We start from the raw sequence: 27,993 nt of genomic DNA, 5'->3' as shown, positions 1-27,993 counted from the left end.
CTTGGTGTCTTCCAGCCATGGCTTTTTTTTCAGTGGAAATGTGGGGGAATGCAGTTCCGGCACCTGCAACACTGAATGTATGTAATGGCAAGGGGTGCTGGAGGTTTTATTGATGCTGGCTGTTGGGAGTTTCTGGGGTGGTTCTATTGTTGCTGGGGGGTCCATTGTTGCTAGCCAGAGGGAATCTATTTTACTGTCTTTATTGTTGTTAATAACAAATTCCATACAAATTACGCAGCACCACAAAATTATACTTGGTTTTGCACCTATTCTCTGAGAAAAAAAGTCCTGCCCCCAGCCATAACTATTCCATCTTACATGGGCTGGCACACATCTGTGGTCTGCCGCCCCCCCCCCCCATGACCACTGCCAATTGCGCCACCAATTGGGGTCTCGCGGTTACCCTTCCCTCCCTTATAATCAAATCAATAATGTACAAACCGCCTCCATTTTCATGTCTTACATTTCACTTTCTTGTTACAGCGGTTAAGCAGAGTGTCTAAATATAACTACGCATTCTAATTGGCACTACAGTTAGGCCTAGTTCACTCAGCAAGCAATATTCTGTAACAGACATGGTCAGACATACTCTCTGTTGTTCTGCAGATACGTGTCTGTGTAAGGACATTTGCAGTGAATGGTGTAGTTGTGTATCCACTGTGCAAGCATTGAGCACTGGAGAGGGAGAAAAAAAACAGCATATTCACTTAGAGGTATTTAAAGCATTTCTAAGCAAGAACTCGGCTGCAAATCATAATATGTTTGCATATGGATACAGGACTATGAAGAGAAAAAAAAGGGTGTGAGACTTTGGCTGGACATTTAGATTTACATTTTCAAATTTGAACACTGTTGAAATGCTCACATATGTTGCAATTCTGTAAAAAGACCCAATTCCATTTCAATAGATTTCTATTGAAAACATTTACAAACAATTAACATAGCACACATTTTCAGAGGTACATCGCTTTGATCCATGCAAGTAGATAGAAAACAGTCCCAGTTCAAGATGCTTAGCCAGTCGTTTTCCGACTTTATGTCAGGGGTAATGTTGGTAGTAAAACTTTAGTACTAATAGCCTAGTAACTCAAGAAACCTAGAGGCATTTGCGGCTTCAAAACACAAGAGAAAACCAGAGTGTACTAGTATGGAGTTGTACTTCACAGTTTTTTATTAAAGTAAAGTTGGGGTAAAAACTCTAACAAAACCTTTCCGACCCTTCTTTTCAGGTGCCTCTTATTTACTGGTTGATTCAGAATGGTCTGCCTTGTCCCACTTGATGTCCCCCACAGGCAGATTGTGCCTTTCTCTTTGGAAGGCTTTCCAAATGTGTTACCTTTTTGCTTTCTCTGACGCTCCCTGCTGGATTGTGCCTATGCATTTTGAAATGTGCGCTGGGAAGGGCACACTTAGGCACTCTTTATCACTTATTTATTCTTCCCTGGCCATGCCAAACCCTGATGACCACCCCTCTTTCATTGTTGCTTGGGAATGGGATGTAAATATTACCTTGTCTATAGGCCAGCTCCAAAAAGTATATCTTCCCACATTTAAATATTTGATCTGCAGGAATGCAACTACAAAATAATTACAAGGTATAGTACTCCATCACTACTCCATGAATGCATGCCCTCTATCCCAGATTGCTTTTGAAGATGCAGAGTTGATAAGAGAACCTGATTACATATTTTGTGGGACTGCCACAATCTCGCAGATTTTTGGGATAGTGTACATACAATAGCTCAACAATTTACAGACCTCATTATACCCAGAGATTCAGCCTTCATCACAACTCAATTGCTATGAAAGTTTACTTAAATATATTTTAATACACCTTCTCAATTCTGATAAGGCTTACATCCCTGCTTGCTGGAAGCCAGGGTCTCTGCCTTCAGTCCAAATGTGGCTTTAGCAGGTCGAGAAATTTTGGAGAATGGAGAAACCGACTCAAAAGGATAGACAAGTGCCTGGCGGCACTGGCATAAGTTTATGTTCTCAGAGGGGGCAAAATGATGGCCCGAATGGATTGGAGGCGTTGTACCCGAGATGAGCCTTGTTAGGATTCTGTCCCCCTTTTTCTCCATATTGTATGAACTCCCTGGTGGTTTCCTTGTGGTTATTTAGTCACCCATTCCCCAAAGATGCAGTCAGAAGATGCAGTCAAGCCACTTGTTGGTAATATTTTTTCCAGATTGGATGAGCAGGATCACCACATGGATCAGTTTGCCATGGCGTTAAAAACGCTCGTGAGTTGCACGGCTCATCTGGAATCTCCCACTGTGGCTGCTCTGGTACAACTGTGTTGCAGGCTGTGCTTGCTGCTGCTCGAGTCTCTGTGCAGGCACCCATCTTGAGTATTACCTCTTTAAGAGGTATGTCTGGTTCTGCTCTGCTTCCCCGGCGATTTGGGGGCGATTCAGTCCAATACAGTGGTTTTCTCAACCAGGTTGAGATATACTTTGAGATGCTGCCCTAGGTGTTTTTCCACGGATAGATGCAAAGTAGGTTTTGTGATATCTTTGCTTTCTGAGAGAGCCTTGGCCTGGGCAAACCCTCTATGGGAGATGCAAAAACCTGTTGTCTTGAGTTACCCTGAGTTTTGTGGCTTCTTTTAAAAGGGTATTTGACGTTCCCACACGCTCTGCTTCTGCTGCCGAGTGCCTCATGTCCATCAGAGTACGAGAACTGTTGCCGATTACAACATTGAATTCCGTACTCTGGCAGCAGAGGTTGTGTGGAACAATGAGGCCCTCGTGGCTGCTTTTTCTCATAGTTCTCGGATACCATCAAGGATGAGATAGCAGCCCGAGATATACCCACTGAGCTGGAGCAGTTCATCACGTTTGCCATCCTCATTGACTCCAGAATCAGAGAAAGACTCTCTTTTAAGGAGCGCTTGTGGAAGCCTCCTGTACATTTGTCTCTGAGCTTTGCAGTCCCACCCTTGCCTCCCCCGTCTTCCATGCCTCCTGGTACCGAGTCGATCAGTGAAGATGAACCCATGCACTTGGGCTTCACGCCTCTCTCTGCCGATGAGAGAACCCTTAGGAGAAGGGAGAGATTTTACCTTTATTATGGCCAGGCAGGTCACTTTTTGAAGTCTTGTCCTACCCGCCCAGGGAACGCCCCAACCTTGGGTCCTGTCACAGACAGACCTTAGGTGGTGTTATGAAGGATAAGCCCCTGGTTTCGTTTACCCTTTCTTGGGCTGAGTCGTCCATCGAGAAACAGGCTCTAATCAACTCTGGGGCTGCAGGCATGTTTATTGATGCTGCCTTTGTATCGAAGCACTAGATTCAGCTTCAGCTGTGTGACACTCTTGCCATTGAGGCTCTTGACGGGAGACCTCTACAGCCTGCCCATGTGTAGCCTTTCCGTATTCTTCGTATGATTAACTCGGTGGCTTGCGCATTAGACCTTCCTTCTAATATGCGTATCTCAAATGTATTTCATGTCTCCAGAATAAAACCTTTGGTCTGCAACCTTTTTACCACCTTGGTGCCTTGTCCTCACCCTATACAGGTTGAGAACCATGAGGAGTATGAAGTACAGACCATTGTTGACTCCCGTATCTTTCCTGGGTGCATACAGTACCTGGTGCATTGGAAAGGGTACGGTTCGGAGGAACGCTTTTGGGTCTCATCCTCGGACGTACATGCCCCTGTCCTCCTCCGTGATTTCCATAAATGTTTTCCCCTCAAGCCTGGTGGTCCTCTGAAGAGGAGGGGTCATTGAAGAGGGGGTATTGTCAGGGCTAGGTTCAGCCCTTCCTTCTCTGTGCTGGCCGCTCAGTTGTCGACTAATTGCCACCTCCTGTCTCTCACAGTGACTCACCTGTTGATGATATCCTGCTCGTTAGTCCTGCCTACTTAAGGCGTCCAATCCAGATGATCTCTGTCTTCGCCTTGGTCACACCTCTAGAGACGCTCTCCTGTTAAAGACTTGCTTGGCTGACATTCCTTCTGGCTCCAGATCCTGCTTGCTGTTCTGCTACACTGTTTGCTGGCTCCCTGATGTTTTGGCTTGTCTGACTATCCGTTCCGGTTCCTGAACTCTGGCTATGTTTTGACTACATTTACTCTGTTTACCTATTTTTTTTTTATTATAATAAAACAAGTGTGATTTAATTGTATTTCTGTCTTAGTCTTATTCGTTTCTGAGAGGCAGGATGGAAGATGACGTGCCAGCATATTGACTGGCCATCCAATCTGAGTCATAGAACAAGAGTTGCTTATGGTCAGAGAAGGGTGCTTGTGTCAACAAAAGCAAAACCAAACCCAGAACATTGGCTGAACCAGAACACACCTTGTCCTGCCTCTGTCTATTGCTACATTCTTTTAGTGATGTGTCTTCCTTTCTCTCACTGCAGACTCTATAAACATTTACTGCACAAACTAATTGCTGTAGGTGTACACTGAGGGCATAACCCATATTATTGTACCTTTCTCACAGAGATGTCTCCAACCAGAGGCACCTGCTGTCCTTCTGGAGTGTAAATAGGGGCTTGCTCAATAGACCTATTGTTGTGTGACAATGCCCAGGCTAGCTGTTAGGTCAATCACGTTCTGCTGTTGTATAGTGCAGAAGGAGAACATTGCTACAGGAAAATTGTAATAGTACAACATATACAGTTAGCTAACATCTTCTTGTATATGTTGTAGCTGCCACAGGCTTGAATAAGTGATCCTGACCTATAATAAGAACGGCCCAAAGTAGCCACTCTGCTGAAGTGCAGGCACTGCACAGCTCTGAGGCTGGGACCCAAGGGGCTTCACAGGAACTTGGACAAGAATCGATTAGACCAGTCTTTCTGAACCTTTTTACCCTAAAGGAACTCCTGAATATTTAAGATCTTGGCGGACTCAACATTATTATATTCACGGCCAACAGTATATTTGCGTGATTAGTAAGTTGTAGCTATAAAATTAAAAGAATAAATAATCCAGTTTGCCCTTTTAATGTGAAACCTGTGCTTGATTTGACCATCCCTTGTGTCCTATTTTGTATTCCTACTGTTGGCATAGCCTAAGGAGTTTGGTTGAGGCAATTGAAAGGGAAAAGCTAACCTCCTCAGCCTGCTTTTTTCCACTCTGTGTAGCGCAGTACCTCATGCCCAGTGACATGGCATATTTTATACCTGGGGTGAATCATTTTGTGATAACCACTCTCCTTATATGCCAAAATTACCTTCTGTAATAATCATAAAAATCCTGTAAGAAAAATGTAAAAACAATAGTGTTGTCTTAAATTCATGGTGCGTGTAAAGGACCCCCTTTACATTTGTGGTCAGGGAAAGGCTTCCTTTAAATTTGTCGGTTAGTGAGGGAAGGGTGCCCTTTACATTGGCAGTCATTGGGAAAGTGCCCTATAAATTTGTGGAAAGAACCCCCATACACAGGTTTTTAGTGGTGAACATGCTTAAAAGATCATTGGTGTCAATGAGCACTTAACTGAGAGAAGGAAGAACAAGTTGTAATGGCCCCACATCAAAATTACATTGGTACAAGAGCTATGCAGGCACTGCTGGGTGGGAGAGTAATCCATCCCAAATGCGTCTCACCAAATTTTAAGACCTCTAGCAGAACCCCCCTCTCAAGAAACCCCCCCTTAGGTTAAGAAAGTTGGATTAAATAAATAAATTTATTAAATCCAGCCCAACATAGTGATTTATCCTTATATTCAATTTATTCTAAGTCAAAACTTACAGATGTAAACTCATTTGTGAAGGGTGCTACCAGCACACCTCACTGTAACACACTTGTAATACTTCAGAGTAAGGATGAGCTCAGGCGTGTTCGCATGGTCCACGTGCAGAGCCCGCCAGGAAGTCAGAGCAGCGCTGCGCTAATCACAGGCAGTGAGACATTGCCCCGATGTGCGGCTGCAGAGATCAGGCAATGTCTCACTGCCTGCGATTAGCGCAGCGATGCGCCGACTTCCTGGCGGGCTCTGCACATGGACTATGTGAACACACCTGAGCTCATCCCTACTTCAGAGTATGCAGTATAATCAACACACTTTCCTTTCGCCAGTGTAGTTACCAAACAGTGTGCTCCGATTAGCCTTGTGTTTTCATCAATCTTCTCCCCTGTGCGTTACGCCACTGGGTCACATGGCTTCCTCAGGTGGATCATTTTTGTGTTGTAGCGATGGACCTATTTATATGAATTTGAACATATATTGATTTTGCATAGATATATTTACTTATGATCTTGTATTATTTTGAGGATATATAACTTTATTTATTAACTTCACATTTATTATTTGGTGAAGTGTGGCACATAATTTATTGAATTCACATTTAACACATATATATGGGAGTATTTTGATTTATTTTGAGTAATTTATTTTTGAGATACTCTCCGTTGTTGCTCACAAGGTTTTTCACTTTCTTTGGCATAAGAAGGCTGGATTAAACTGAAAACAGCCATTGGTACTTAACAGCCACCACAATATGCCTACATGCATTATTGTTTTTTGATAAAATTACTTCGTTTTATAACCTTTGAGTGCTTTCATACTTCTAATTAAAGTCAATCTTTCTTGAGAGAAACATGAAGGCTGCCATTTCTATTCTCTCTCTGAAAATGCTTGCTACCTGGCAATTATGCTGACCCTCTGACTTTAATAATTTGCATGTTATTGACATGGAACAAATATGCATATTAGAAAAGTCATAATATAGTCTGAAGTCCTTATCTGCATACTCATTCTGGGTTACAAACGCAAAACATTGAAGAACACAGAGAGTCAGCTAGATAACTATAATGCCACAGTTCTTCATAGAGAAAGGTACTTAGTATTTCCAGGAAGGCCACTGTGAGCAACAGCGTGGGAAACCAAAAGAAACTACTGCCCAGGGACCACTCTTGAATCATCCATAGGTTTTGATATACATGAATCAATAAGTATGATTAGACCATCACAAGCTGAATACAGAATTGCTTTGTAAGTGTGCTAGTATAGGACTGCTTTCCTTTTAAAGGCAGTGCTAGAAGAATGGCAATGGTAAAATTGTCTGTATGAATAAAAGTAGGCACTCCAATATCTACACTCCAGCAGCTTGTTCAGCAGGAGGAGATGTTTTTATCAATTTCCCGAACATTAATTTGCTATAGCAGCACTTTGCTTCCTTTTCAATGGTACACATGAGCTTTACACTACATCTCCTCTTGTTATTGAAAGTATGAATCAGGTACTTTAGAGCTGGCTGCATTGATGAGTAACACATAAAAGGCTGTATTTATGTTCTAAGCATTGCACACTGGCGGAAACAACTCTGCCTTTTAGCTCTGTACATGTGAACTGTTAAAACGCACGTGCACTTCCATGCAACTGTCACCAAATCATTTTTATAATACAGCCTTTTTACTATGTTTTGTATTCATTAATTGTTATAGAGGGCCATTTAAAGCTGTACTTTTTTCTTCCCTTTTTTTGAAGGCTTAAAGATATAGTTTTGGCTTATTTTTTTGAGCCTATTGTGCAGATAAAACACAGTCTTGTATTTTTTTTTCAAATTCAAGATAATTGCAATGTTCAGATGAATCATAAATTACATTTGGTCAGCCATCCTGTGTTGACATCACACATATTTTTGAAAACGAGTTGGCCGCGGTGTTGAATAAATTATCTTTTTCTCCTTAGTTCTGTCCGTGCTGTGTAATTTTGATAATTTTTGGGTAAAAGTGAAATTCTCCCTGAATATCATGTGTTTGATTCAGGAATCCTCCAACTGAACAACTGCAATACTGGTAGGGAAATTTGTTGGGCTATCCCATAATGCGCACTTAACTGTAAATTGCATCAATGCACTATCTATAATAATAAAAAGCTAGATAAAGAAAACCTAAATACATACATATATAAATGAATGAAAGAAAAGAGATAAAGTGTAAAATTGTTAAAGTTAAAAATGTCCTGTCACCTTTTTGAGAAAGGCCTCTCCAAGGGCCTTCTGCCACCCTCCTGGACCCACAATACAAGACCAAAATGATCAACTGCATCCCACCACACAAGAGGGAAGACAACATTTTTCACTGCGAGGCGGTACTTCTAATGTGTTTGTACAAAGCCTTTTCTGATGGAAGAAATGGAGATAGCAGGAATGTCTCTGCTTCCTGTTGCAGCTCTGCTACTCTTGGTGGACAAGGCAGCAGCAGTAGTACCACCACCAGCAGGGGATGTCTAAAAGAGACATGGCAAACTTCCTTCAGGCAACAGCCTGGTGCTGGTCTCAGATAGCACTCACCCAAGTTTACAAAAGCAATCCCTCACCGAACCCTACCCAGACCATCCCATTCAGGCTACAAAGAAGGTTGGTGCAACAGCTGAAGGCTCCTGTAGCCAACAAAATCCAAATAATAATTATTATTTCTTTTTATCTCAAGACAATTTTATTAAACATACATAATACATCTATTACTGGCTTCAGGGCAATACAATTTGTTATACGTTCACAATCCATAACTCCACATAGGATACTGAAAGTATCAAGCGAACACATACAGTATAAACATATACACTTTAGAAACAATACAGACCAGATCACGGATGTGAAAATAAGGGTCAATTTAGGAAACAGCGATCATAGGTCAATTAGCTTCAGTATAAATCACACAAATAGGAAACATAAGGGGAATACAAAGACACTGAATTTCAAAAGAGCCAACTCCCCCAAACTACGAGCCTTGCTAGAAGATAAAGTTGTGCTCATAAGTTTACATACCCTGGCAGGATTTATGATTTCTTGGCCATTTTTCTGAGAATATGAATAACACAAAATCTTTTCTTTCACTTGTGGTTAGTGTTTGGCTGAAGCCATTTATTATCAATAAATTCTATTTACGCTTTTTAAATCATAATCGCTTGAAGTCTTTTGTGGTATTTGTGGATGAGGCTCTTTATCTTAGATGGTAAAGTTGCCCATTCCTCTTGGCAAAAAGCCTTCAGTTCCTGTAAATTCTTGGACTGCCTTGCATGAACTGCACGTTTCAGATCGCCAAGTGATTGAATAATGACACAAAAAAAAAGTTTACAAAAAGTTGTCACTAAATGATATATTGCTCACACATGCCATAGTTATATGTGGAACTGCACCCCAAAATATATTCTGCTGCTTCTCCTGAGTACGAGGATACCACATATGTTGGACTTTTTGGGAGTCTAGCTGCGTACGGCACCCCGAAAACCAATCACTGCATTCAGGGTTTCTAATGGTGCAAATTTTTGATTTCACTCCTCACTACCTATCACAGTTTCGAAGGCCATAAAATGCCAAAATAGTACAACCCCCCCCCCCCCCAAATTACCCCATTTTGGAAAGTAGACTCCCCAAGCTATTTACTGAGAGGCATGTTGAGTCCATGAAATATTTTATATTTTGCCACAAGTTGCAGGAATATTACAATTTTTTTATTTTTTGCACAAAGTTGTCACTAAATGATATATTGCTCACACATGCTATGGGCATAAGTCAAATTACACCCCAAAATAAATTCTGCTGCTTCTCCCGAGTATGGGGATACCACATGTGGGGGACTTTTTGGGAGCCTAGCCACGTACAGGACCCCGAAAACCAAGCACTGCCTTCCGGATTTAAATATAAAACGCTACAGTTTTATGTTTAGTGTTTTGTAAGTGACAGTGATCGATCGATACTGCACTTGGGTGGGCTGGGCGGAGGGGCAAAACGCAGGTGCTAGCAGGTATCTGGGCTGATCCTGCTAACAATGCGTTTTTTTGGAACCCTAAACTGCTGGGGACGCTAGTATAGATCTGATCAGATATTGATCTGTTCAGATTCTATACCACTACGGGAGGTTTATGCTTTGCGCGTGGGTGTTAGCGGTACTGGCACTAACCTAGCGCTGCCTGGGGCGACGCAGACCCTGACCCTAAAACCTAATTGATATCACCCGCCGGGTGATTAGGGGGTTAAACCTTTATTGGGTAATAAATGGTGGGTGCCCTGATGCTATAAAAAGCAAACTAACCAGAGTCACCTGTAACACTTATACGGTGATCACTGGTGAAAGGGTTAACTAGGGGCAATCAGGGGGTTCAAATTTTTATTAGGTAGTATATGGGGGTCCCTGGCGCTATATAAAAACCTGACGGGGAACCTAAATAACTAACTGGCTAACCAGCGTCACCAGTGACACTTATACTGTGATCGCTGGTGAAAGGGTTAACTAGGGGCAATCAGGGGGTTAAAACCATTATTGGGTAGTATATGGGGGTACCTAGCGCTATAAAAACCTGGCGGTGAACCTGAAAAAATAACTAGCTACCTAGCGACACTAGTGACACTAATGCAGCGATCAGAAAAATGATCGCTTAGTGACACTGGCAAAAGGGGGTGAAAGGGTTAACTAGGGGCAATCAGGGGGTTAAAGCAATTATTGGGTAGTATATCGGGGTACCTAGTGCTATAAAAAACTGGCGGTGAACCTAAAAAAATAACTAGCTACCTAGCGACACTAGCGACACTAATGCAGCGATCAGAAAAACGATTGCTTAGTGACACTGGCAAAAGGGGGTTAAAGGGTTAACTCTAGGGCAATCAGGGGGTTAAACCTTTATTGGAGGGTGGTAGGGGGCTACCCTTGACCTAACACTAACTGCCCTGACAGTTTTTACTGTCACAACTGACACTGAATGCAGTGATCAGTAAATAAATGATCACTGCAATCAGTGACACTGTGGCTGGGAGGGGAGGGGGGGGCGGGGGGGCGATCGGGGGGGTGATCGGGGGGGGGGGGGGGGTTGTGTGCCTATGTGTGCCTACATGTTAGTGTAGTGTTTGGTGCACTTACTTTCACTGTTCTCCTTGTAGTCTGGTCAAAAAGACCGCCCCGAGGAGAATGACATCACTTCCTCCCTGCCTGTGTTTACTATACACAGTGGGAGGAAGCTTCTCATTCGCCAGGAGCGATCGAGAGGGGGTGGCCAGAAACCAACGGCCATCCCCTCATCCCGGATCGCTCCTGAAGCGAAACGGACCACCGCATCCAGCGGGAGGGGGTCCAATCGGACCCCCCACCCGCTGGAAGGAAAGCATGTACATGTACGTGCTTGTGCCTGTACATGCCATTCTGATGACGTACATTGGCATGGTTAAATAAGGGCATTAGCCAGTGCATCCCATTGGGAAATAAATTTAAAAGAGCGAGCAAAAGTCTTGGATGGCTTAACTCCAATGTAAAAATGCATATAGAAGCAAAAGAGAATGCCTTCAAGAAATACAAGGCTGAGGGATCATCATCAGCATTCAGACTTTACAAAGAATGCAACAAGAAATGTAAGGGTGCAATTAGGGTGGCTAAGATAGAACACGAAAAACACATAGTGGAGGAGAGCAAAAAAATTCCCAAGAATTTCTTTAAGTATATAAACAGTAAAAGAGGGAGGACAGACCTTATTGGCCCCATAAAGAATGATGAAGGGAATCTGGTTACTAAGGATGGAGAGATGGTGAAGGTATTGAATATAATCTTCTACTCAGTCTGCACGAGGGAATCGGGGGGGGGGGGGCCTCAGTAATAAAAACTTTGGTGTTTATCCTCATGACACATCTCAGGAAGCACCCTCATGGCTAACAGATGACAGAATTAGAAATAGACTTGGAAAACGTATCATTATCAAGTGACTGGGACCAGATGCCTTGCACCTGAGGGTCCTTAGGGAACTAAGTAATTGCCAGACCATTGTTCCTAATGTTTACTGACAGTCTACTGACTGGAATGGTACCAGCTGATTGGTAAAAAGCCAATGTAGCACCAATATTTAAAAAAGGGCCAAAATACATTCCTGGGAATTACAGACCAGTTAGCCTAACATCAATAGTATGCAAGCTCTTGGAGGGGATGAGAAGGGACTATATACAAGATTTTAGTAATGAAAATGGTATTAGCAGTAATCAATATGGGTTCATGAAGAATCGTTCTTGCCAAACCAATCTACTAACCTTATATGAGGAGGTGAGCTGCCATCTAGATAAAGGAAGGCCTGTAGACATGGTGTATCTGGATCTTGCAAAATAATTTGACACCGCTCTCCATAAACTTGGCATGGACCATAGGGTGAGTACATGGATTGAAAACTGGCTATACGTGGGTGAGTTCAGAGGGTCGTGATAAATGGTCAGGGGTGGAAAGTGGGGTTCTGTACTGGGACCAATCCAATCCAATTTAATTTGTTCATAATTGACCTGGAGGATGGGGTAAACAGTTCAATCTCTGTATTTGCAGACACTACTAAGCTAAGCAGGGCAATAACTTCTCTGCAGGATGTGGAAACCTTGCAAAACGATCTGAACCAATTAAGTGGGCGACTACATGGCAAATGAGGTTTAATGTGGAAAAATGTAAAATAATGCATTTGGGTGGCAAACATATGAATGCAATCTACTCACTGGGGGGAGAACCTCTGGGGGAATCAAGGCTGGAAAAGGACCTGGAGGTCCTAGTAGATGATAAGCTCAGCAATGGCATGCAATGTCCAGCTGCTGCTAACAAAGCAAACAGAATATTGGCATGCATTAAAAAGGGAATTAACTCGAGATAAAGTGATAATTCCCCCTCCCTACAAGGCTCTGATCTGGCCTCACCTGGAGTATGCTGTCCAGTTCTGGGCACCAGTCCTCAGGAAGGATGTACTGGAAATGGAGCGAGTATAGAGAAGGTCAACAAAGCTAATAAAGGGACTGGAGGATATTCGTTATGAAGAAAGGTTACGAGCACTGAACTTATTCTCTCTGGAGAAGAGATGCTTGAGAGGGGATATGATTTCAATTTACAAATACCATACTGGTGACCCCACAATAGGGATAAAACTTTTCCATGGAAGGGAGTTCAATAAGACACGTGGGCACTCATTAAAATTAGAAGAAAAGAGTTTTAACCTTAAACTGTGTGGAGGGTTGTTTATTGTAAGAGTGGCAAGGATGGTGGTTTCAGTGGGGATCATCGATAGTATCAAAAATCTATTAGATAAGCACCTGAACGACCACAGCATACAGGGATATAATCTAATACTGACATATAATCACAAACATAGGTTGGACTTGTGTCTTTTTTTTTTTCAACCTCACCTACTATGTAACTATGTAATAAACAGCATCATGTGTCATATGAGATCTAATATGGACGTACATATATAAAGGCACAGCTTCCCCCCCCCCCCCCCCCCTCATTCATCATGAGCTAGGTGCCCAACAGATGATAATTCCATGTCATATTGTTTATAGAAAATGGTCCAAAACAATTTCTACAGAGGCCGACCTGAGAACGTTCAGCCATGGTTCCCATAGCTTGTCAAACGTTGTTGTGCTGCCCCATGCTGGTAAATATATTTTTCTAGCCTTAAGGTGTTACCCATTTGTTCTATCCACTCCGGCACCCTAGCGGGTTCTGTTGATTTCCAGTGCCGCAAAAAAAGGGTTCCGGGCCTGAAAAAGGGCCCTAGCTATCGCTTGCTTAGGGGTCGCCTCCACTATGTCATTGTCTATAATACCTAACACACATTGTTTGGGAGCCTCTCTAATCTGAACCTGGAAAACCCGGTTAATAACCCCTATAACCTCTGTCCAGTAAACCTGTAATTTGGGGCAATGCCACAAGAGATGTATAAGATCGCCATGATCCCCCATGCAGTGAGTATATGATGGATTATCTCGCACTCCCATTCTAACCAATTTAGCAGGGGTATAATGAACCCGCAGGAGTATATACAATTGGGACAGGCGCTGGGCAACATTTAAAGAACACTGTGAAAATGCCAATAGCGCCTCCTCCCATTGATCCTCTTCAAAGGGCCCAACATCCCGCTCTCATTGAGATATCACTTTTTGGTTAGAATCCGGTAAGGACAAACTGAGTAGCATAGTGTAACTGCAGGATATGAAGCCCTTATAAGACAACACTTCAGACATGTAATTAGAAATAAAAGTACTGTTTTGTACCCATGCATCCACTATCACATGCTGGAGTTGGAAGTAATAAAACTGCAAGGGCATGGGGAACTGAAATTCCGACTGAAGAGCAGCAAAGGCACGCAGCTCTCCATTATGGAATATTTGATATAAGTAATTAACACCATATTGCTGCTATTTTTGACTATATTGCAATTTCCCTATCTCAGTGTACCTGTGGTTGTGCCATATAGGATATAGGACTAAACTTAGTAAGCCCAGTGACCTGTTGTAGTGTTCTGAGTTTATTCCAGATTTTTTTCATTAGGTTATACTTGGGGTATAATTTGTTTGATTTACTGAACTGCAATGCTTCCAATCCCTGAGCAACCCCTAAGCCGATCATAAATTTAAGGAGTTTAGTAGTTGTATCCACTAAGTTTATCTCCATGTCAGGGGCTGGGTTAATTGCTCTGGCTATATGTTGCAACTGGGAGGCCAGATAATACAGCCATGAATTTGCCAATGCCAACCCACCGCTGAAACCGTTCTAATCTCACTCTGGCTGTAGAAGAGTGCTATTTTAGAGATCGAAACATAGAGTTAATAATATGGATCTGTTTCAGTGGGATAACTAGCGGTGAATTATGTAGCACGTATAAAATTTGGGGCATAAGAATCCTTTTTATAAGGTTGATCCTGCCTACTGCTGACATTTTCAATCTTGACCATACCTTAATCCGATCATGACTGCGATTTAAGTAAAGAGGTTAGGTTTAATCTGAGATAATCCAGAGGGTTTGGAGTCGCCTGTATACCTAAATATTTAATGTTTTTAGATACTGTAAATTCAAGGATTGTTGTTAGTAGCTGGTCTGGGCTCTTATCAAGAAACATAAGTGAGAATTTAGTCCAGTTTAAAACCAATCCAGAATAATGACCAAAGGTTTGCACCACCCTCATAGCTTAATTTAATGACGTTGTATGCCCTAGAAGCAACATGGTATTGTCCGTGTATAATATTAACTTTTCCTGTAATGCCCCATAATGAAAGCCTTGAATATCAGGGTTGGAATGGATGAGAGATGCTAAAGGCTCAATGTCCAAAGCGAACAGGAGTGGGGACAAAGGACATCCCTGCCTGGTGCCCCTGTACAAACTGAAATCTGAGGACACTCTACCAGCCTCTCTAATGGCAGCCTTGGGGGCATTGTATAGCAACAGGGCCCAGGAAGTAAATTCCTCTCCAAACCCAAATTTTCTCAATATGGCCTACAAATATGTCCACTCAATGCTTTTGTGTGTGGACATCTAAAGATAACAGCGCTCTATCTCCCCTGTTGTCAGCCTTTGATTGTATATTGAGAAAAACTCTACGCAGGTTTATCGCCGTAGACTTCTGGGGCATAAACCCTGCCTGATCACAATGTATGATAGAGGATATCACCCCATTCAGCCTCACAGCCAAGACCTTTGTCTGAATCTTCACATGTTTCTATAAGAGGGATATAGGCCTATATGAACCTGGATCCAGTGGATCCTTGCCTGGTTTTAATAACAGTACTGTAATAGCATTGGTCATGGAAAAGGGAAGACTTTTGCTCTCCTTAGCTTCTTTGAACATGGCCAATAGCTTTGGTAACATACTGCCAGCATATTGCTTGTACTCCTCAATTGGAATACCATCCCCCCCTGGTGCTTTAGAGTTAAGAAACATCCCGGTCGCCTTCTGAAGCTCCTCAAAAGTAAGAGGAGCATCCAATTGATTCCTAGCAGTAACAGATAAAGTAGGGAGGTCCACTGTGTCAAGGTAAGCTTGCAGGAAGTCTGCAGAGTAAGCTTGTTTAGATTGCTGTAGAGTGGAGTAGTAGGAGACCAACTTGGACATAATAATGTCAGGTGCATTAGTCACTGCTCCCACCTGATTCCTTATTGCACTAATAGAGGGTGACATCTGTTTTTGCTAGCAGGCAACCCATCTTTTCTCCCTCATAGTATGCCAGTTTATTAAAGAAGCGTTTCTGCTCTGCTGCTGAGGTAGCAAGTCGACTAAGTGCCCCACTAGCAGATGGCCATGAGTCTTTGCGTTCCTCTGTAGGATCAGAGTTACATTTTGAATCCAGCTCACTCACCAGTCGCTCCAAAACCTCCCTTTAGGCACCGGTGTCCTGCTTAATCATGTGGATCTCCCTGATAAATGTTCCTTGAAGGAAGGCCTTAAAGGTCTCCCACACGCTCTCCATCCTAGAATAACCACCATGTACTTGCCAGAATTCCACAATTTTGGTTACTATCTGTGCATGGGATGGAAATAAGTTAAGCTAGAAGGCGTTCAGTTTCCAATAGGCCGTGGACATGGTCGAGATGGGTCTCAGCTCCATGCAAGTAATTACAGGCAAGTGATCAGAGATGCCTCGGACAGCGTATTTCATTTCTGATACGTACCGGGACGCTTCAGCTGAGCAAGATACTAAGATCTATTCTGGATAGGGACATGTATTATTTAGAAAAGCAGAATTATTTTTTTTCCTTTGGGTGTTTATCTTGCCAGAGATCAGTCCAGCGCACTTCCTCAATACCTTTTTTTTTAAGGGCTTACGGTAAGAACTACGTACCGATCTCACGGGGGGGGGGGGGGGGGATGTTTATCTAGTGCAGGGACCAAATAACAATTAAAATCTCCCATAACATATAGGGGAATATCCTGGTGGCACAACTGATATTCTAGTACTACCTTGAGCACCTGGTGGTTGTACAGAGGCAGAATGTATACAAATGGAAGAATACATTTCAAGGTAAATATACGACATAACAGTATTACATATCTCCTCTCTGTATCCAGCACATAGTCTATCTCCTGGTAATCCAACGAGTTGTGTATCAGTACCACTCACACCCCGCTAGTAAGAGGTGTGAGTAGGATGATAGGACCACCCCACCCAAAAGTTTCAAGCAAGAAATTGAATCAGGAGTCAGGTGGGTCTCTTGCAATGAACAAATAGCTGGTAAATATATGCATTGGGAGGTAAATACCATGGTACACTTCAGGAAGTCATGTATCCCTCTAACATTGCATGATATCACTGGAACCGTGGCCATCTTAGATCCGTGTGTGTAAACATAGCAAGATAATTACTAAGCACAATGTGCGACAGCAAATTATCGTGTAGATGCACAGATGCAAATGTTAACTCTGGAAAATTATCCTGTAAAGAAGGTAACGCTCTAAAGAAATTCGATAAAATGAACAAAACATAAAAGTGGCACTCCACTACAAACTCAGGTAGTTCAGCCCATGGAATGCGCCCAAAAGGCAAACCAAGAATCAGAGGATGCCGTTCACTGGCCTCCAGCCTGGTCCAGAGGGCCCAACGATCAGTACCTGTTACAGTTTTGGGCACATCCCAAACTTTGGTAGGACAATCGGTCCTCATCTTTATATGCCAAGTAAGATCCAACAGGGATCCAATTCCATACATAATGAAGAGTGATAATCACTAGGTAGGAAACGTTTGTAGAAAACCCTCTTTGTGAACAAAAGGTATGTATGTTCCCATCTCATGGTGCAGGCACAAAATTAGCAATGTGATGAGGCCCTGAAAGCCTTCATGTAAGACTCCTAGGGGCATAGAATGGGCTTAGTTGTTCTCCGCCGTTGGCCTCCTGGCCCTATGGAAAGCATTCTCGTTGGCATCCAACCATGCCGATGCATTTTCAAAGAAATGTGCTTGTGCCCGTGCTGTGATACTGAGCCTGGCAGGTTAAAGCATAGCGTATGCGGCCTGCAATTTTTGTAGACGCCTTTTGACTTTAGTAAATCGGGCCCTGCGTTTCTGCACAGCTGAAGAAAAGTCAGGGTAGAAGAAGATCTGCACTCCATTAAACTAGATCTTTCACTTTTCCAGGCCAATCGCAAAATAATCTCTCTATCCCAGTAGTGTAGGAGCCGAGCTAACATTGGTCTTGGTGGATGGCCTGGTTGAAGGGGCCGCAGGGGAAGTCCTTTGAGCTCTTTCAATTGCATACAACGTGGTAAAGGCCTTCTTCCCAAATATCTTTTTTTAGCCACTGCTCCACAATGTCTGTGTGGTCTCTACCCTCCACTTTCCCATATAAATTTTTGAGCCAGCACCCAACCAAGTACTTGTGGTAAAATATAAGTTTATTAGCGTACAGGGTAAAGTTCATGAGTGTAGCATGCTTAACTATATTCATGCTATTAATATTCAAGTTGACAAGAGTGGTTTTCACCCGGTACAGACTTCCAACAGACGTAGCATGTCAGTCAACAGTAAGTGAATTTAAACTTGCTTGAGACAAAGCTAGATTTAGGTTCAGACACAAAAGGTGAAAAAAAGCCTTTGGGCTGGGTGATCCATATGTGTCCATGTGACCCTGTACACAAATACAAATTTTGGCCTTTTTTCCCCAGAAATAGAGCTTTCTTTTCGTGGTATTTGATCACCTCTGCGTTTTTTATTTTTTGAGCTATAAACAATATTTTGAAAAAAAAACAATTTTTTACTTTCTGCTATAAAAACATATAAAAAAAATAGTAAAAAAATTGAATTTCATCATCAATTTAGGCCCTGATGTATTCTGCAAAAAAAAATCCCCATAGGCGTATATTGATTTTTTGCACAAAAGTTGTAGTGTCTACAAACTATGAGATATATTTATGGAATTTTTATTTATTTAACTTTTTTAACCATTTTGGCCCTGGAAGGATTTGCCTCCTTAATGACCAGGCCATTTTTTGCGATGCAGCACAGTCATGTAACGTTGTACCCAAACAAAATTGACGTCCTTTTTTACCCACCAATAGAGCTTTCTTTTGGTGGTATTGATCACCTCTGTGGTTTTTATTTTTTTCACTATAAACAAAAAAGACCAACAATTAAAAAAAAAAGTGCTATAATACATATCCCAAAAAATATATATGAAAAAACAAATGTATTCATCAGTTTAGACTGATATATATTCTTCTACATATTTTTGGTAAAAAAAAAATGCAATAGGCGTATATTGATTGGTTTGCGCAAAAGTTATCGCTTCTACAAACTATGGGATAGATTTAGAGACTTTTTATTTTTTTTATTGTTTTTACTGGTAATGGCGCAAATCTGCGATTTATAGTGGGACTGCGACATTGTGGCGGAAATCTCACCCCAAATTACACCCCAAATTACACTTTTTGGGGACCAGTAATGTTATCACATTGATATAATAATTAATAATATAATAATAAATTGCTATAAAAATGCACCTATCAATGTAAAAATGACACTGGTAGGAAAGGGGGTGACACTAGGGGGCAATCAAGGGGGTTACATGTGTTCCCTGGGTGTGTTCTAACTGTAGGGTGGAAAGGCTGCAAGGAACATGACAGAGATCGCTGTTCTCGTTCACTGGGAACAGTAGATCTTTGACATTCCACTAGACAGAACAGGGAATCCTTGTTTAGGCAGGTCCCCGTTCTGCCCCTCCACACTGCGATCATAGCTTGCTGGCGGACATCGAGTCTGTGGGTATGCTCCCGCGGCTTGCGCGCAACACCCACTATTCTTCTTGCATGGACCGACATACAGGTACGTTGATTCGTCCAGGAGAGCTGACCTGCCGCAGTACATCTGTGTGAGCTGATCGGCTAGTGGGTAATGGTGGCGATCAGCAACTTATAGCAGTACTGCAACATTGCTGTGGAAAGATTGGACACTAACTGACACGTTTGACACTTTTTTGAGGACCAGTGACACTAACACAGTGATCAGTGCTAAAAATATGTACTGTCACTGTACTAATGACACTGGCTAGGAAGGGGTCAACATCAGGGGTGATCAAAGTGTTATCTGTGCCTAGCTGGTGTTTTACTGTAGTGTGGGAGGCTTTACTAAGGGAAGGCATAGATCCATGTACATGCTTTACTGGAACACAAGATCCATGTCTTCCTTACTGACAGAATGAAGATCGGCATGTGTACCAAACGATCAGCGGGTACCGGCAGACCTCAGGTCTGTGGGACCTGCTGTGTAGAATCACAGCAGCAGTGACCTGATGGCGGCACGCACTCGTGTCTGATACCTGGAAGTGTAGGATCACGTATATATACGTGATCCTGCACAGTAAAACTGCTATAGGGTGGTTGGCAAGTGGTTAAATATGGAGCCATTGATTTTCAATGCATATTCCTTCCGTTAACTAAATATTTACATATGGGTGTTAATATTATACAAACGACACTGGAATTTTATTATAGTTGTTTGCAACAGTTTGTATATTTTCTTGTTCTTTAGATATGTAGTTATTCTTGAACAGAGAAAAGCCAGTTGGGCTTTCCCATTCATCTCATTAACGCTTATAGCCATGCCTGCACACTGCAGCACGAGAGAAAATCAGATGTGGACACAGCCTGGTACTTGTATATGAAAATATGTTTAATAATGCTAATAATGTACATGTTCTAAACAAAAGCTTGTAATCATTTTTTTATTTCTAGGATTTGTTCAGTTTTTAGAAGGATATTACATTGTGCTGATCACTAAAAGGAGAAAAATGGCTGACATTGGTGGTCATGCAATCTACAAAATTGAAGATACCAGTATGATCTACATTCCCAATGATTCTGTACGTGTTAGCCATCCCGATGAAGCCAGGTAATACATGTGGAAGATGCAAAATAAAATATACCTTAGATGTAGTTATAGAAATATAATATAGCCATACAACGGAGCGGCAATTTGCTAGAACTTGTTTGTAAAAAGCAAAAGAAAACCCTTCTTTTCACATGTGATCTTGTAGATGGGTAGATTGTAATTTAAAGAGACGGTATTGAGGGTTACTGTAGCCCCTTTAAGGAAAAACCCTTGCTACCCCATGGGATTTGAATCAAAAAGAGAATAGGTTGGGACTTTACATGAGACCACGACACCAGTACATTGGTATCCATCCCGGATAATATGAAAACAGAATGGGAGATAGGGGCAAGAGGAGCAATTGGGACTTTACATGAAGCAACACACTACGGCACAATGAGTCATTAACATAGGGTAAAAAAATATAAATATTTATTATTAGTACCCTATGGGAACATAGTGCATTTGATGATACAAACATTACAATTCATACATATATAATACATTAAGACATAATATTGTTATATCACATTAATAAATAGTAGCATAGTAAATAATGTAGCACCTGATCACTAACAAACACTACCCCCAACAACTAGATAGATAAATGAAACCAGAATAGGGTTAATGACTCAAATATTAAGCACCATGATAAATATAATAATTCTGTGGCATGACAGCAAGTAAATAGGCTTGCATATAGGCTCGACGCGTTTCGTGGAAGATGGTCCACTCATCAGGAGCTGTTTATTGGAAGTGCCTAAAATATAACATAATATAGATTAGTAATTAGGTTCAATAAGTTTTTATTAATCTTTTATCAGAATATAGGCAATTAAGGATTGTAAAGTTAATTAAAAAAAAACAACATAAGGTAGGAACAGGTCCAGGTGTCCGACAATGGACTGGCTGGTCCAACAATGTTAAACACAGTATATACTTTACAGGTGATGGTAGAATAAGGCATACTGTTACAGTCATGTAGCACATTGGGGTTCCCATCTATATTCACAGTAGAAAGCATGCCAATTATACAATACGGATATCCTACTCCCTGGACTGGGCGCCCCTATGGGAACCTGCTGCGTCCAGTACCAGGGGAGGGCGGGTATTAACGCTAAGTCTGCTACGATGAGCCTGACCGAAAGGACAAGGTCCATATGGAACCCTTAATGTGCAGCGGTTACAAATTAGTGAACCAGGATGCCTGTAAGCACGTAGGAAGGCCAAGAGAGGCCTGATAGGATAGGAAAGAAGAAAAGAGGTGGGGGAGAGTAGTGGGGGGAAAGGCAGACAGGGGGGACAGGAGGGGAAAGGGGCAGGGCAAAGAGACAGTGAGCTTTATTGAGATTGGGAGTTCCAGCGTATAAGACCTAAGGTCTTCTAGAGAGATTAGATCAATAGCTCAGGTGGATGTGAATGCTAAGATTCTACGTTTTAATTTGTCTGAAGTAGAGTAATGCCTCCATATACTCCAGGTAAAGGAGAATTTAGCCTGTTTATCAAGTACCTTTGCTTGCATGTCCTCCATGAGCATCAGGTTGTTAATTTCACCCATCCATTCTAATAAGGATGGGGGGGGTAGTAGTTTTTCATAGATTAGTAATTAATGGTAATTAATTACACTGGGAAGAGGAGGAACAAAAAACTTTAGTCCTAGCACTCTTACCCTTAAATAGGTAATATGATGGTATTGAGGCATAGACAATTGCTGTTCATTGGGTGGGAAACACCCATGGGGAGGATAGACATCACCCCAGGAGCTGAGGAGGTGACCAAGCGGCAACATGGCGGAGCAGAACAGGAACCACGTATAGGATTAGTGATTGAAGAAATAGCTCTATAGGGATTAGTGTAGACTCGGAACCCGGAAGGGTAGCTAGGATGATAATAATTATAATAGTGAGCGATAGTGAGTGAGTAAGATGGAAGTGTAAAGGAACACTCCCAAGGTATAAAGAAAAAAGGTGAGACCATGAAAAAAAGCAATGAAGAGAATGAAAAACCCAAACCTATGGAGACCTACTAGGACTAAGCAGGAGTTGGGAAAGAAGATGGAAAACACTCCACCAAAATAGTCAGCAGTAAACAATAAATAACCGTAAGTGTGACAACCACCAAACCCCGTGGAGGGTAAAAAAGAAAAGAAATAGTGAACCAAGGTGCATAGGAATGAAAACCGTAAAACCTACAGATTCCATGTACTGACCCGCCCGCCAGCGAGGTCCCACCAACGTCACGCCGGTTCGTGCTATGAAGGAGGAGCCGGAAGCAACCATATACAGGCGATAGATGCCTAATATAGGCCACCGCTACCTCTGTTGCGTGCATGCCAGAAGTGTAAAACAACAACGCCAGCACGCTGTGTCCGTGACGTCAGACGTAACCATTTGTAATAATTGAAATATCCACTCTGTTTATTATTTTTAGAGCTCCAACATGTTATGCAACACTTTGCAGTGTAAAATAATTTTGAAAACCATTTATCATTTTCCTTCCACTTCACAATCATGTGCCACTTTGAGTTGGTCTATCAAATAAAATCCCAATAAAATACATTTACGTTTTTGATTGTAATATGACAAAATGTGGAAAATGTCAAGGAGTATGAATATTTTTTCAAGGCATTGTAGATAGAATTATACAAGTTAGTTTTAGAAATCTCAAAATCTAACATCTCTAGCACATTCATACACACACCAGGGGCCAATTTATAATGGAGAGTGGATTTTGATATTTTCCTTTATATTTCACAATATTAGTCAATTCTGTGGCATTCATTTTACAGCCCATTCATAAAAATGCAGGATGTAGTATTTAGGTCCTTGAATACTTTAGGGCATCTTCTCTGTTTAACACAGCAGACAGAATGTCATGTAGGATAGATAGCACACAATGATTGTTGCACTAAGGTATTTCCAGTAGGCAAAGCTGTGTTGTCTGGGCTGGTGAGGGAATGGTTAAAAAGTCAGCATCCTGAACATATAGTCCAAAGTTCTGACAAATGAGCAGCAGAGAGTCAATAAATAAAAATGATGTTAGTAATGACTCCTGATAGAGGTGCAGGGTTTTTAAGAAAAGTACATAGCCTGGGTGATTACCACAGCTAGTACAGCTGACACAGGGAAGGCAGCATGCTGGAGAGTAGAAGAACCTTTGGGGGGAATACAAGAAAAACAGACAAGCAGTGCCAATCTAAGTGCAGCAATATTGTAACATATTTAAAGCGGGAGTCCACCGGGACTCCACGTTTTTTTTTTTTTTTTTAAAAGCCAGCAGCTACAAATACTGCAGCTGCTGACTTTTAAAATAGTGACACTTACCTGTCCAGCGCGCCCGCGATGTCGGCACCCAAAGCCGATCTCTAGGTCGTCTGTCGGGTCCTGCCGCCGCCATCTTGGGTATGGGAATCAGGAAATGGAGCCTTTCGGCTTCATTTCCCGGTTCCCTACTGCGCATGCGCGAATCGCGCTGCGCAATAAGGACGCTCCCCGCTGCCTCTGGGATCTGTGTGTTTCCCAGCAGGCAGCGGGGCACTTGCGGGAAGGGGCGGGCACTTGCGGAAAGGGGCGTAAGTTACGCCCCTTTCCGCAGAGAGCTATCCCGGAAGTGGGTGCAGTTACCTGGATTATCCAGGTAACTGCACCCCCCTCCCCCCTGAAAGGTGCCGATTGTGGCACCGGAGGGGGGGAGGGTTCCGATGAGCGGAAGGTCCACTTTAGGGTGGACCTCCGCTTTAAGTAGTTAAGCACTCACTTGAAAATGGATAAAAGCATCTGACATTTACCATGATGTGGCTGCTTGTATCCATTTTCGAGTGAGTACATGACTACTTAATTAAATATGTTACAATTTTGCTGCACTTAGATTGGCGCCGCTTGTCTGTTTTTCTAGGATAGAAAAACACCCTTTGCGGAATTCTTTTAAAATTACAAGTAGTTTAATATCTGTAGATCTTTTTTGCCCTTAAACACCCATTCTTTAACACTTATACTGGGCAGATATCTATCCCTTATGACACTCAGATGGGTTATTTGACCAGTAATCTGGTCTATGTCTAAAGTGAAGAATGTAATTGGCACAATATTAAACCATTTCTGAAAACCAGGGAGATTTTCTTTAATACAGTCAAATTTAGAACATTTTCCATTCATGGTAATCTTTTCACATTTTTGTTAGGAGTTTTTCTGAAATGGTAATGTGGTTACAAAAAGGGTTTTTCAATGTATTATGTAATAAATATGCTGACCGGATCTAAACATGGATACCTAAAAACTTTAGAAGGTGCTTTTGTGCAGTAAATTAAACTGTGCTAGTGTGCCCAGATTGGCTTTTAACTATGACTCAGATCAGTATTTGTAATCCTTGCCAGGTTCTAATCTTGATTCATGTAATAGGCAACATTAACTGAGTATATTTAGCAACTGGAAGAATAACATATTTTTTTGCTTTTTTCCGCTTGCACTATTAGAAGCATAGAGGTCATCCACAAAGGACAGTAGAGCAATTTATTTGCCATAATTATAACTATTTTAGCACTGAGCTTTTTTTCATGGTATTGGTGGGTTACCATCTTTTGTACAGCATTTTTGAATATATTGACACAATATAAAAAAAAAAAAAATGAAGTAGCTGCACATAGAGATGCGTCTAGATTTGCCTTAAGCCTGTTCCAGTTAGATATTATTGGCATAGCAATAGTGAAATCCTTCCTGCGGCACCTAGGAGCATCTATAGGCCCAAAACACTTCCAGGTGCTCTTGTTCAATTGTTGAAGCAACAGACCTACTCTGAGTTACTCCGAAGTCACTGAATAATGAAAACAAGCATCATGAAGCTTTAACTTCCACTGCTTGATCATGAAGCCTTCTACTTGAAGTCATTAGCCCTGGCTTCCTCACATAAAAATATACCATGTGAGGCAAAAATGCATTTTCCCTTATTCCATAATTTGTAAGCGTGATCCCCAAGTATTTTATCCTCTCTAGAGGCTTACCTTCCTAGGAACTTAATTAAAATAACATTATTTTTCAAGTGTCTGCAGTGATCTTCATTCCTGCAGCATGCTTTCCTTCTGAGATTTTAAATAGTTTCCTATATTAAAGCTTTCCAGTTTTCTGTTGTCATCTCCAAGCTGCTATAGTTTCTCCTGTATCAGTATTCCCATACTAGCTGTTCTTGTTTGTATCTTGCTTGTTTGCCAATAGCCCTATACTGGATTGGTTAACCATCTGGAAGTATCGCCCTAGAGGTTGCCTTGCTTGGCTTGCTACATATATCCTGTCTTCTGAGAAGTGTATCGAATCCATGTATAAATTCACACTGCTGTGATTTTACCATCATTACCTTGTGTGATAAGTATAGTCATTTTCAAGGTATATATATATATATATATATCCCTAGCCTATGCTGATACTTTTGTTTTTTTCTCCCCCCCCCCTACTCTTAGGTATTTAAGAATATTTCAGAATGTTGACCTATCAAGCAATTTTTACTTCAGGTAAGTACAACGTGGCCTCTGACTGGTGTGAAACACGAACACTTTAGGAAACAATACACTCCTATAATTGTCTGCTATTGTTTACACCAGGGATATGCAATTAGCGGACCTCCAGCTGTTGCAGAACTACAAGTCCCATGAGGCATAGCAAGACTCTAACAGCCACAAGCATGACAATCAGAGGCAGAGCCATGATGGAACTTGTAGTTTTGCAACAGCTGGAGGTCCGCTAATTGCATAGCCCTGGTTTACACCATTAAGCTTTCTTATTTGTTCTTACTGTGTTACTAAACTATCTCTGGAAGAATTTTTGTGTTAAAACAACTCTGTTGCTACATATTAAAACATTTTCAAAAGACTCCGTATAAGAGAAGTGAAGTAATATTTCTCTGGCTTGTGTCCTGCACCATGTTCGATCTCCTGAAAAAGTATGCCGGCTAATAATTCTTCAGCACCCACAACAACTTCTGGTGTGTTGAATATGAGGTCCCCAGCTGGGTGCTATCACCTACCTGGTGCTATGTCACTTCTGTGTTCAGTAGTGGTAAAGCAGTCAGCGGGTTCAACATATGTTTAGTCTCAATTAGATTTATGGGGGCCAAATGAATCTTCAGCATCCCACACACACTGAGCTGTGTTGGATGCAGAAGATTATTTGCCCACCATAACTATTCAAGATCTTATAAATATGAAGCATGGCCAGCAGGACAGGTAAATATTAAAGCGGGAGTCCGCCGTTTTTTTTTTAAAAAGCCAGCAGCTACAAATACTGCAGCTGCTGACTTTTAAAATAGTGACACTTACCCACCCAGCGCGCCCGCGATGTCGTCACCCGAAGATGATCTCTCGATCGTCTCTCGGGTGCTGCCGCCGCCATCTTGGGTATGGGAATCAGGAAGTGGAGCCTTTCGGCTTAATTTCCCGGTTCCCTACTGCGCATGCGCGAGTCGCGCTGCGCAATAAGGATGGTCCTCTCTGTCTCTGGGATCCGTGTGTTTCCCAGCAGGCAGCGGGGGACTTTCGGAAAGGGGCGTAGATTCTGCGGAAAGGGGCGTACCTTCTGCAGAATCTACGCCAGAAGTGGGTGCAGATACCTGTACTGTACAGGTACCTGCACCCCCCTCCCCCCTGAAAGGTGCCAATTGTGGCGCCGGAGGGGGGGAGGATTCCAATGAGCGGAAGGTCCATTTTAGGGTGGACCTCCGCTTTAACTTGTTTATTTACAGGAAGTCCCTTTTTTTTTTTTTTTGGTGTGAATCCCTCAGGGGGAGGTATTTGCAATTTATAGGCCTCGGAGACCCCATGAGCAGAGGGGCCCCGTTCCAGACATACATTTTCAAATGGTGTGTTAATATGAGTTGACCACCCCTCACGGAAAACACTGCTAAGGAAAAGGGGGGAAGTTGCTGTAGATGCCAGGCTTCCAGCAGCGGTTCAAACATTGACTGTATTTCAGCATTGGTCTTCAACGTCGAGCCAGTGAAGAAGTTTACCAAGGTGAAACCTGCCTTGCCTGAAAAGTCTTTTGAAAGAAAAATCAGTAAGGCCGGGGGGAGCTGGGTTTCCTCATATTGGATAATGCCGAGTAATCTCCCCTCCTGACCTAGAAAAATGATCACTTTGTTGCACTGCACTGAGGGTTGCACCAATAAGGGGATGGTGCTGTAGATTTTCCAGAGATTGTGGATGCAACCATGGCAAACATTGAAATGGACTGTCCAATCATTACTCACACTTTGTGTCCCCCATCTGTGCACCACGCGAGTACCCTGGCAAGATGGACTGCTTGGTAAAATCAAGCGGATCTCGGAAGGCCATTCCCCCATGTATTTTAGGCATGACTAAATGTGAGTGAGACAAGCGTGGATGCTTTTTCGCCCAGACAAATCTAATAAAGACACTACGTGGTAATTTCTGAAATGAATTAGGTTTAACTATAGGCAAAGTCT

The 27,993-nt window shown here is 42.1% G+C and overlaps 1 protein-coding gene across 3 annotated transcripts in view; it reads left to right on the top strand.

The window, feature by feature from the left end:
- The window catches only part of FIG4 (FIG4 phosphoinositide 5-phosphatase), a 407,091-nt gene that overhangs the window by 95,068 nt on the left and 284,030 nt on the right, over window positions 1-27,993 (top strand). For all 3 annotated transcript variants that reach the window (XM_077487135.1, XM_077487137.1, XM_077487138.1), the window contains 2 exons: window positions 20,409-20,565; window positions 25,994-26,044. In XM_077487135.1, the coding sequence (XP_077343261.1) occupies window positions 20,409-20,565; window positions 25,994-26,044 (208 nt within the window). The remainder of the gene's footprint in view (window positions 1-20,408; window positions 20,566-25,993; window positions 26,045-27,993) is intronic.

This window comes from Lithobates pipiens, unplaced genomic scaffold (genome assembly GCF_037356315.1).
Source record: "Lithobates pipiens isolate NorthernLeopardFrog02 unplaced genomic scaffold, aLitPip1_a1.2 Scaffold_18, whole genome shotgun sequence".
NCBI classification, from domain to species: domain Eukaryota; kingdom Metazoa; phylum Chordata; class Amphibia; order Anura; family Ranidae; genus Lithobates; species Lithobates pipiens.
This window is presented reverse-complemented; position numbering and strand designations above follow the sequence as displayed.